This window comes from Polyodon spathula, chromosome 46 (assembly GCF_017654505.1).
Source record: "Polyodon spathula isolate WHYD16114869_AA chromosome 46, ASM1765450v1, whole genome shotgun sequence".
Classification (NCBI taxonomy): Eukaryota; Metazoa; Chordata; class Actinopteri; order Acipenseriformes; family Polyodontidae; genus Polyodon; species Polyodon spathula.
The window spans coordinates 2,220,772-2,233,166 of record NC_054579.1 but is presented as its reverse complement, the minus strand read 5'-3'; the positions used below and the strand labels follow the sequence as shown (position 1 = coordinate 2,233,166).

Below are 12,395 nucleotides of genomic sequence, written 5' to 3'. Positions count from 1 at the left end.
AAAACATTTGATCTTTCAATTTATAACCACCATCTAGCTGAGAAGAATTGTTTTTATTGGTAAAGAGTTCATCTTTTTGTAGACATGTTGTATATTTTTATAATTATGAAGGCTCAAAGTCAGTAGAGAGCGTAACTCAAATCCAAGATGACCGCTGGGCAGAAACAGTAGCTGAATCTGGTTTGTTAAAACACATTCTTACATGATTAAAACAGACATGTTTAAGTTAGTTTAAAATGAAATGTAATAATCTATTTGGGATTTTGTGTGTTGAAATCTACAGTTGAGTTTGTCTGCTCTACTAGTCCCTTCTTTCCTTTGCTCTCTTCCACAGTGAAGTCCTTCTGGTCACGGGCGCATTCTTCTGGGCTTTCTGTGTGTTTAGGCATTTTTTTACATTTCCTCACAATTTGCAATTCTGTTTTAAATTCCACGAGTGTGTGAATCCTCCCTATTGAACTGTAATATAGCTTTAAATCCTGCGAGCAAGAACAACCCTCCGTTTCTAATTGTAATCTCGTTTTAAATCTCACAAGCATGTGCAGTCCTCCAATAGAAATGCAGGAATTTGCTGCCACTCAGTTTAAAGTATTCAGAATGAATCAATGATGGATACAAGTCAGGAAGGAGGGACATTGCCCGACTGCGCTGGGGAAGGGTTTTATTACTCTATTCAGGTTTTAGGTTATTTTATTGTATTTTTTCACTGGGAAAGGGGTGAAGTCAGTGTGAATTGAGTAACCATTTCCAGTGTATCTCCAGTGTTTATTGGGTATACACTGATTTCATTGTTTTGTATCAGGATTGTTTTATCTGTGTTTATCAGTTAAAACCAGAAATCAGAAGCCCTAAATATACATTAAAGGGAAATCTGCTTCAGTTACCTGGGTGCTTCACAAAACAAGCATGAGACACGTGCTAGATCAGCCATCATTCACTGTTACTAGCATGAAACAGTACCATCTAGTGGACAGCTACTGTGGATCAAGTGTCCTTTTATATTGCTGGCAGCTGTGCACTAGATGGTGTTGTATCTTACTACCCTACTCACATGCTGTCTGATATAGCCTGTGCTACAGATGTCTATGGTGTGGAACTAGAACTGAAGAGCAAAATATATTTGAGAACCACTGAGAATTATTGAAAACATTGTAAAGAGGTAAGGGGACAAGAAAATAGAAAATATATTTGAACTAAAATGATTCTGTCAGTTTAAAAAGCATACTTAGACAGGCCTGTGTTGGGTGTGACAGGATATCACTCAATGTCTCATCAGAAATGTCACTGTGTCACTGTGTTTCTACACAGAAGCAGCTGGGAGAGACACAGACAGAAATACAACAGAGAATCCAGGAGAGACTGAAAGAAGTGAAGGAGCTCAAACAGGCTGTGGAGTCACTGAAAGTGGGTATTGACAAGAGGGGGTTATTATTATTATTATTATTATTATTATTATTATTATTATTATATTATTATTATTATTATTAACAGATGGACTGGAACACATCTGCAGAAGTTTGCTGTCTATGTCTGATGTGTTTTTGATATCAATTCTAACCCTGTCTCCTCTACTGTGTTCTTTCACTCAGAGATCTGCATGCATAGAAATAAAGGAAAGTGAGAAGATCTTTACTGAGCTGATCCGATCCATTGAGAAGATCCACACTGAGGTTATTGAGCTGATTGGAGCTAACGAGAAGGCTGCAGTGAATCAGGCTGAAGGACGCATGAAGAAACTGGAGCATGAGATTGCTGAGCTAAGGAGGAGAAACGCTGAGCTGAAACAGCTTTCAGAGACAGAGGATCACATCCATTTTCTACAGGTAACATCACTGCTTGTTAGAAAATCTCAAGTACATAACTGGGACGCTTTCAGACAGACCTCTCCAATTGGATGAATCCTTGCTTTTCACCAGGAATGTTTTGGAGTCCATTCTGTTTCACTGAAAACTCCTTTTCTCCACTTTCCTGTTGTAGAATTCCCAGTCTCTCTGTGCCCCTCCTGAAGCTGGAGACTTACCCAGCGTTACTGTCAATACAGACATCTCTTTTGGGGCCGTGAGGAAAGCTGTATCTGAACTTAAAGACCATATTGAGGACTTCTGCAAGGGGGGATTAGTCAAAATAAGCACAACAGGTTGGTGTGAAGTAGATTCCTTTGGTAGATATTTGGTAGAGATGTTAGGAAGCGTGTTAAAATGACGCGCTGTAACATTTCTGTGTTCCCTGGTTTGTTGCGAGGGCGGTTGTGTTTGCTAACATTTCTGTGACCCTTTTTGTGAGAAGTGGATTCCCTTCAGTCAGAATCAGAGTGTATTGCAGCGCCTCTTGGTCTGGGGCCGGTTGATTTTTGGGGTGTCGGGTGTATAAAGGTTCCGGGGACCCCCTCATGGGAAATGCAGTTCGCTCCGAAGCTGGAATGCAGAGAGGCTGTTCCGAGGTGGTTCCGATGTTGGAAACGCGGGTTTCTCTTGGATTGAGCCGGTTTGCACTGGACAGGGAGGGCCGCTCAGCAGTTAATATAACGTTAGAACTAAATTAATAAAATCCGCTTCGAGACACCTTACAGTACGCTGCTAAAGAGTACTAATCACACCGAGCTGAATACTGTATTAAGAGCTATCAAAAACAAACCACGTCTATATATGTTGGCTGCTGTGAGGGCAGATTCACATCCCAGCGCTTTGATATCTCTGGGTTTGAAACACCGCTCCATCAGTGGAACACCAGTTATTATTATTATTATTATTATTATTATTATTATTATTATTATTATTATTATTATTATAGGGAGCAGGGAACAGGGAGGAGGGAGCAGGGACGGGGACTGATGATGCAGGGAGGAGGGAGTGATTTGAGGATGCAGCAGACAATGACTGTTGTGTGTTTCAATTCTATTTCTCTCTTTTTTTCTGCCCAGTGAATGAAGTTGCAGTTTACAGTCTGCAGGCTCCAGAGCCAAGGAACAGAGCTGAGTTTTTAAAATGTAAGTCTGTTTTCACTGAAACATTTGATTGAAAGATGTGTCACTCCATTGTGAGAAGAGCTAACACTATTCACAGATACCAAGATATTTAGGTAGAGGAAGATCTGACTGGGTAAAATATAAACAAATGCCCCACCCCAGTGGATATGCATGTATTCACCTGTCCCAATACTTGCTGGAGGGGAGCATATCATATTTTACAATGATTAGCATCATGACTGTGTGCATTGATTGCCAGCTGCAAAATGAATTCACACAAACTCACCCAAAATACAAATAATCCTTTTACTCCCTTCTGTCCCTTTGTACCTCAACGCCTCTTCTGTTTTCAAGCTGTAGCCTTCTCTTAGAAACAGCCTTTATAAAAAGACCCTGCTGTAATATGTATTGATCAGTCTGTCTTTGTGTTGGTTCTGTACCATTCAAACCTAGTGGAGATTTTCTCAGTGATTTGACTTTTCTAACCGTCTCTCCTCTACCCGTCCTCTTCTCTTCAATCAGATTCCTGTCAGCTCACACTGGACCCCAACACAGCGAATAGACAGCTCTGTCTGTCTGAAGGGAACAGAAAGGTGACACGGAGGAGAGAGACCCAGCGATGTGCTGATGATGCCCCAGAGAGATTTCATAACTGGGCCCAAGTGCTTTGCAGAGAGGGTTTGTCTGGGACTCGCTGTTACTGGGAGATTGAGTGGAGTAGGGGAGGGGCTTCTATAGGAGTCACATATAAAGGAATCAGCAGGAAAGGACGGGATGAGTCCTGTGTCCTTGGATTCAATGACAAGTCCTGGAGTTTGTTCTGCTCTGATTCCAGTTACTCTGCCTGGCACAATAACAATGAAACTGCAATAACTGCCCCCTGCTCCCCCAGAATAGGAGTGTATCTGGACTTTAATGCCGGCACTCTGTCCTTTTATGGCGTCTCTGACACAATGACCCTCCTGCACAGATTCCAAACCACATTCACTGAGCCGCTCTATCCTGGGTTTTGGCTTCGTTATTATGATCCCACTGTAACAATCTCCCAGCTGAACTAGACTGTCTTGTGTTGTAAGAAACCCTTTGTATTGAACTCCCTGTCTGTCCTCTCCACTCCTCGGCTGAAGGGAATGTTCAATCTGACACAACTCTGGATGAAAGTTAGGGGGTAAAACGGCGCCCCCTGCAGAGTGAAACGAGGTGAATTATTTGTTTTTACACTTGGGGCCGAGGCAGCCTCATTTTTACTGTTTAATCTGTCAGGGGAGTGTTTTTGTAATTGTAAACACTCACAACTGGACAGCTGTTTCAGCATCAAATGTTCAACATGTCCTGAGTATTTATTGATTACAAACACATACACAGCACCAAGTGGCAGACTTAGTTGGCATCTCTGCACAGTGCTAGAATTCCCACAGCAAGTACTGAGAAGTATCTCTTAAGCTGATTGTAGCTCACTAAATAATCCCACAATGTGTTCCTATATTGCACTTCCATTGGCTACATAGGTCTCAAATGTGCAGGTTTGAAAAACATGACGGGCAAGATTCTCAGAAAACCATGATCTTGTTTCGAGTTGGATTTTGTCTATCAAATTAATATTTATAGATATTTATAGTATCTAGCTGAACTATTTGGGATTTAGGTGCATCTGGCAAATCTGTAAACCCTGGGGCTTCATACATACCTTTATACAGGCAAGCAATAGGTACAAGATGCCTTTTCCTTGTCTTATTATTAGAATTTTGTTTGTAAAGGATCCCATTCTGAAATGGTTGGATAATTACCCTAACGAGCATTTAATTAAATGCATCGGGTCTACTCGTCAGGCAGTTCAAAGTTTCAATATTATAACTGTTTGCTTATTTGAACAATAATGCGAGTGAAATATCATCACAAGAAAGAAGACATTTCCATGGATATCGTAAATCCCAATCAAACTGCATTACATGTGCAATCTGCCCACAGTGGAAAAGCAGAAACGTGTTTTAAGCCTGGCCTTTGTCGCCCTCTTCAGGACAAACTGTGCAGCTGCGCAGAGCCTGATTGAAAGCAATTCTTTTCACTTGGTGTGGTTCCATTGGAAATGTAGGGCCCTATTCACACAACCTTGAGGACTGTTCTAAGCGCTGTTTTATTAAAGACTCTTTATTGTAGCTTAAATCAAGTTAAATCAAGTTGTTTAGAGAGGGTGAGGAGTTTATTTGTTAATTTTATTGGTTATTATTATTCAAAGCACTGTTTAATGTCAGCAGTCTTTATAATCACGTTTTAAATTAAAACCAAAACATGAATGTAAACAAGCACCATTTTGATACCCTTTATTTTATGTTTCTGTGCTTAAATTAATGCAAACCTTTTTTCCCTGTACTTTTCCTTTAAATATTTTGAAAAGTTTTAATTTTCAATAAATGTTTTGTTCTGCATCTACTTCTGAAATGAACATAAACTAAGTGGACTGTCAACAGCAGCTGCTCTCTGGAAACGTGAAGAGCACAAAAAAGCTTTGTAGAAAATGTTAAACACACATAAAAGATATTCTACTATAACAATGAGCACACAGTGTTGCTTTAACTAAACAATACCAGCAGAGCAGCCTGTTTCATACAGGTCTTTGTAACTAAACAATCCCAGCAGAGCAGCCTGTTTCATACAGGTCTTTGTAACTCAACAATACCAGCAGAGCAGCCTGTTTCATACAGGTCTTTGTAACTAAACAATACCAGCAGAGCAGCCTGTTTCATACAGGTCTTTGTAACTAAACAATACCAGCAGAGCAGCCTGTTTCATACAGGTCTTTGTAACTAAACAATACCAGCAGAGCAGCCTGTTTCATACAGGTCTTTGTAACTAAACAATACCAGCAGAGCAGCCTGTTTCATACAGGTCTTTGTAACTACAATACCAGCAGAGCAATACCAGCAGAGCAGCCTGTTTCATACAGGTCTTTGTAACTAAACAATACCAGGTGTTTTGTAACTAAACAATACCAGCAGAGCAGCCTGTTTCATACAGGTCTTTGTAACTAAACAATACCAGCAGAGCAGCCTGTTTCATACAGGTCTTTGTAACTAAACAATACCAGCAGAGCAGCCTGTTTCATACAGGTCTTTGTAACTCAACAATACCAGCAGAGCAGCCTGTTTCATACAGGTCTTTGTAACTAAACAATACCAGCAGAGCAGCCTGTTTCATACAGGTCTTTGTAACTCAACAATACCAGCAGAGCAGCCTGTTTCATACAGGTCTTTGTCCAGTGACTGCTGGGTCTGATGCAAGAAGAATAAAACAGAGCGATTCAGCCTACTGTATCTTTCAAAGGTTTGCCTGCCAGTTGAAGGAGCCAATGATAGCAGGATAATACTATTGTGAAGCTGCTCAAAGAACACTGCAGGTACAGTCCTGAATCCTCCCAGAAGCTGAGGGGGTGAAGTATAGAAGAACTGAAATGTCCGCTCTGGATAGACAAACACCAAAAAGATAACAAATTTACAAACTGAATGAAAGGAGACAGTACAATATTGTGGGAGTCTCTGTTGTCTTCAGAGTGCGAGCTCGGTTTCAAATGATTTCAGTCGCTTCTTGACTCCGGACCAGCTGGACTGGAACCCAGGCCCCCAGAGGTATGAAAGGAGGGTCGCTCAGCAACACAGAATCATGGATTGTGCCGAATCTTCCCTTTATATAACGGGACAATGCAAAGTGTCTTTAACACAATTCTGCCTAATTATACAAGCTGTTCCTATCAGGAGGATTTGTGAAACACAGCTCAATTAAAGCAGATTGAGCTGCATCTTTTTGGTTGGCACATCTCTCAGCTGGGTTAGCCCCAATGCCCAGCGTAAGTGTTTTAAAGCATTGAGCAGAAAGACAGTCCTCATTAAAATCACCCCTAAGTAGCAATTCCCTCGCGTCTACAGAGGCTGAGAATCTTGAGATGATGTCATGAACGACACATTCTAGAACACACGGTGACCCATAGAACCGAGTGTCAGCAAAGGTCGTGCAGGCGGCAAGTACAAGAGCAGAGCAATGATTTCATAACCCTTTACAACAGAGTCTAGGAGCTGAACTGCCACTGGGAAACGGTTTGCTTGCTGATCTTCAGAGCTCCTGATCAGAGAGTGGATTATAGCAACGAGGAGACCAAAACTGAACTCCCCGACGAGAAGCAGCACAGGGAGGGCACCCGGGTGCACAGAAACGACACATTAAACATGATCTCAACACTCCTTCTGCACCACAAACCACTGCTAGTGATGCACAGGGAGAGAAACTCGAGCACAAGTCATTTGTACACGTTGCACATGGACTGCACTGTGGAATATGTGAGGAAGCCAGTAGACATGTCAACAATGCACATCGAGCCTCCGTCCTCCACTCAGTTTGCAACCGGGCTCTCTGGTCCAGGGCTCGGTTCCGCACTTGAACATGTGACTCGGGTTCAGCTCCTTCTGGGTTTGTTTAAGGACTTCAGGCTGAACAGACTGGAATTCTTTCCCTCTATCTTCATCACCCATGTGTGCTTTCTATTCAGTGATTCCTGTTTCATCACAGACAAGGGGGCAACTGGGGCTTCACAGGGATTCTGCTCAGCTGGTTGTTTGCATGTCTGGGGAGTTGCCACTTTTGTTTTCTTCGAAATTCACTGAGTGGTTTTCTAACAGACAAGAGTCTGAATCTCATGGTTGATCTGCCACAACTCAACCATGAAAAAGAAAGCAGAAGCTGTGAGTGATCAGTGCTGCAGTCCTGAAGAGAGGGGTTTTTGTACGGCTGCTTGGTTTGATTGCATCACTGTGAGTCTCGAGCACAGTAACACACGGCAGAGTCTTCAGTCTTCAGGCTGTTCATTTGTAAATACAGCATGCTGTTGGAATCGTCTCTGGAGACGGTGAATCTTCCCTGGACAGACGAGGCATAGTATGTGCTGCTACTAAAAACAGTAGACACCCATTCCAGACCCTTTCCAGGAGCTTGTCGAACCCAGCCCATGGGGTAGCTGCTGATTGTGAATCCAGAGGCTTTACAGGACAGTTTATGGGACCCTCCAGGCTTTGCAACTCCTGCTCCAGACTCAATCAACACTACATCAGACTGGACACCTTGAGGAAAAAAGCAAACAACGTACAGTAACTACTGCTAAAACATCAAGTAATATACAGAATCAATGCAGGCTAATCTCCACAAGTGTCACATACTTACTTGATAGAGCTGTCATTAGTATACAGAGAGCTGTTAAAATCCCCATTGTACTGCAGTATTGTGCTTATTGAAAGAAGAAAGTGTTGTACCCAGCAGACAGGCTACCTCTCCTCCTGCTCCTATCTGCACTGCAGCAGAGTTAAATAGGAAGTGAAGCCCTGGACATTTGCATACGTTTCTGTGCATTATTTAAAGCAGCTTGTTTATTTTGCTGACTCCCAGAATCACTGCACACTGGAATCCCTCGACTATGATAGAGGGGCTGGGGAAATCCACAACCTTGGAACAGTGTTCATCAGTGGCGTTTCAAACACAAACATTATGTTCATATTTTATAGAAAGAAAAGAGAGGGGAGATAGCTGGGTTTTTTGTTTGCTGTATTCTTAACAATATCCAGCCGTAAACTGTTTCCAATAAAGCCTAAATGCTTCTTGATTTCTCTGTGTCCTACGAAGCTGCTGAGGTGGTGAAGTGAGACTGTGTTTTGCAGGCAGAGCAGCAGACTGATCTCACTGTTACTGTGAAGCTCAGTAATGCGCATGTGTCAGATCTTTATACTGTTACAGTGCTGCCATTCTGTGGGAGACACTGCCCTCTAGTGTCAGGGAATGAGAAGTGCTGCATGTAAAGCAATAGCACTCAATGAGAAGGAAAGAGACAGTGTGCTGGTACAGCAGTCTCCAGATTGCAGGCTGTTCATTTGCAGCTACACCAGGGTGGAGGAGCAGTCTGTGGAAATCCTGAGCAAACTAATACTGGAGTTACTAGAGCTTTGTATTGCTGGGCCTGTGATCATGACAGAATCGGACCCTCAGAAGCCTCATATGTTCACAAAAACATTTTTCTGAACACCGCGCTCTAGCAGGTAATAAACAGGACAGTGTAGAGAATGCAGTTATCAGACACAGTGATTATTTCAGCTAGTAGTAACTGCTCTGTATATACACAGTCATTCGAGATGCTCACTGGAAAGTGATACAGAGAACTGGTTCCAATCAGCTCTCAAATAAAGTAAAGAAAGGTTTTTCTTAAACATTAGGTTTTGCAAAGCGGCCAGTCAATTCTCAACTGCACTTCCAATACAAATTCACTGAGTATGCAGTTTGTTTCCAGTTTGAATGATCACTCGGGCCAGGAGAATGTGTTTGATTGTATAAATGTGCTGTATTGGGAGAGACTGGACAGCTCTTGTGATTAGCATTGGCGCTGTGTGCTATTCTGAGGCTGCATCATTTCAAAAGCCCTCATTTCTATTTCTCTCTTGGCCTTTCTAACATTATTAAACCATTTTGGCAATTTAGTTTTACATTTCGATTTGTCTACTTTAGGGATGTAATTGTTTTGCGCCTCTAGTACTACATTTTTGAAGAACAACCATCCTTCTTCTGTGGGTGTTTTCTCTATTTTACTCCAATCTACTCGTGTTAGTCTCTGTTTCATACCTTCATAGTTTGCTTTACTTAGTCTTTACTTTCGGGGATTTAAAAAACACTTCAAATGAGACCATGTTGTGGTCTGAGTTTGCCAGTGGTTCTCTGACCTCTGTTTTAGTTATTCTATCTTCGTTATTTGAAAAGACTAAATCAAGGCATGCCTCCCCTCTAGTGGGTGCCTTGACAAATTGTGTTAGGAAGCAGTCATTTGTCATTTCCACCATTTCAATTTCATCCGTCGTGCTCCCCACTGGGTTTTCCCATTTTATTTGGGGGAAGTTGAAATCCCCCATTAGTATGGCTTCTCCTTTGCTACACACATTTCTAATGTCATTGTATAACAGATTATTGTGCTCACCGTCTGAATCTGGCGGTCTATAGCATGCTCCTATTATTATGCCCTTTGAATTTTTGTCAGTTATTCTGACCCATATTGATTCGGTTTTATTTTCTTTGTCCAGGTTTAACACCTGGGCTTCAAGACTGTTTCTTATGTATAGCGCTACCCCTCCTCCTCGTCTGTCCTGCCTGTCTTTCCTATACAGTGTATACCCACAAATATTATATTCGTCCCCATCACTCTCAGACAACCACGTTTCTGTAACACCTATCACATCATAGTTACCTGTTAGTGCAGTAGCTTCACGTTCTAGAATTTGGATTCTGATACTTCTAGCATTTAGATAAATACAATTAATGGTTGTCTTACCTGAGTTGTTGTTCTTGTTTTGATGCGGTCTCCCCTCTGTTTTGATTTCTTTTTCTCTAAAAATCTATGTTTTTACCTAGTAGAGTACATTTTCCTCAATTTTCTTTTTGTGAATATATATATATATCCCTGTGTTATCTATATTATGGATCCCTGCTTTTAGATTTGCTGCTTGTAAATTCTAATTGATCCAATGGAGCTCCCTGGGTTGGTGTAACAGGTGTTGAAGCAAAGTCAAATAAACATCCCAAATCAGAGCAAAGCAGTCATTCTGAGATCGATTCCATCCAACATAAAGGTCAGCGCGTATTTCATTTCATACCCAAAGTAAAACAATGCATGTCTTCTTGTTTATGCTATATTCAAATTGGCTTTATTGACAATAGAAGGAATTGTGTTGCCAAAGCACATACAAGGCATTACCGACTAAAATACATAAAGACAAACAAAACCACACACACACACATATACTAAACAGTACCCTCCCTCCCTCCCTCCTTGTATTGTAAACAGAATCCCTCCCTCCTTCCCTCCCTCCCTCCCTCCCTAGTTTGACGTGCGATCTTTTGCTATGAAAACGAAACCAGTAGGTTCTCCCAGCAGCCCTGAGAGAATTCAATTAGCATGTGAAGTCTGGCTGGGGCAGGCTCTCACAGTTTTGGGGGTTGGCTGTTGCATCTAAATCCTACAGGAAGAAATCTTACATCCTTTCTACTTATTTTACACCAAAATGTGGGATAAGTCAACGATTCACTGCTTCTCCTCCGGCTCTGTGGAGGCGATGGGGTTTATTTTGCAGCACGGGTCAACATTTCAAATCTATAGAGGTCTGTGTATTTATTTTTTTTTCACATAGAAGGTAAAAATTCCATAAATTTTCTGTCGTTGTACACATCAGATTCGGAATAAAGTAATGCTGAAATTAAAAAAAGCACATCGCTTTGTAGGTGAAGAGTTATTCTTCAATCGAATGAGGCACAGAACCGCGCAGCACGTCTTGTCGTAGAACTTTTCAGGTCCGCAACTTTAAAGAGCCAACTGCACCAGGTGTTCAGAGATATAAAGCTTTATTAGTTTGCGCAAACGAGAACAGCTCAGCACATCAGCGTTTGGAAGCCCGAGCAGTGTTCTGCCATACAGGGTTAGCACACAGTTATTATACCTTTACAGAGAGACAGGGTCGTTTCCCTTTCAACCAATAAGCTGGACCCAGCTCAGTTGTCACACCATCCAGAGTTTGGTTTTCAGTGACATGTACCTGCAGTTTTAATACATTTACTTTATTTCTATAAACTTAATAGATCCTAAACTCAAAAGATTTTAAAACATATAACTCAGTGAATAAATGTAGTACAGGGTAGCAACAAACAGGTACAGGAATGGTTCTACGCAATCATTCCCCTGCCGTCTCCAGAGCTGAAGTTTAGGGCTTTGTGTACAGGTTAAATAGAAAATGTTTTTATTTACATGACGCAGCTTGTGTCCAGTTCAGCGAGGGGCAACTAATTCTGAAAACCGTTTTGAAAGCAATATATTGTCGCTGTGGGGGTGAGCAGAGGGGCAAACTGGTGGTCCACTGCCCGGGGCTTGAGGTCTCCCAGGATCTCTTCAAGCTCTTCCCTGCAAAGACAAGTTTGATCATGTTAGGGTGTACAACATTGCCTCATGAAGCAACAGACACATCCCTCAGTTTAAAATGCTGAAATGCATTGACGCCTTTTTTGGTTTGTCTGGAGAATCCCAGCTGCCAGACAGCCTTCCTCGTCCCATTCAAATCACGCGACAGTGTGACCTTTCAACTCTGCCAGCTACCCCCTTGCAGGACTCTACATGTATGCAGGCAGATTTGAAAGGTCACACAGAATCCTGGCCAGGCTCGGGAGGGACGCGAAAGAAACACAATGAGAATTCAAATCTGCTTATTCTCCACTGTAAACCTGCCAGGTATTTTTTTTTTTTTTCAAATCGAAAAAACCAACCTCCTCCGTTTCTCCCGCATATACATTGCCTCCAGCTCCTTGTTCTCCCTCCTCAGTCTCACTAGCTCCTCCTCCGAGCTCCTCTCTGTCTTCTTGTCCTGGG

General features: G+C 42.0%; 1 protein-coding gene across 1 annotated transcript; it reads left to right on the top strand.

Moving 5' to 3' along the window:
• Window positions 1-573: 573 nt before the first annotated feature.
• On the top strand, window positions 574-5,119 carry LOC121306110 (tripartite motif-containing protein 16-like protein). Its single transcript, XM_041237822.1, has 6 exons — window positions 574-677; window positions 1,309-1,404; window positions 1,590-1,823; window positions 1,978-2,137; window positions 2,921-2,986; window positions 3,488-5,119. Exons 1-6 carry the CDS (start codon window positions 606-608, stop codon window positions 4,021-4,023), a joined length of 1,164 nt encoding a protein of 387 aa, XP_041093756.1. The 5' UTR covers window positions 574-605; the 3' UTR covers window positions 4,024-5,119.
• The last annotated feature ends 7,276 nt before the right edge of the window (window positions 5,120-12,395 follow it).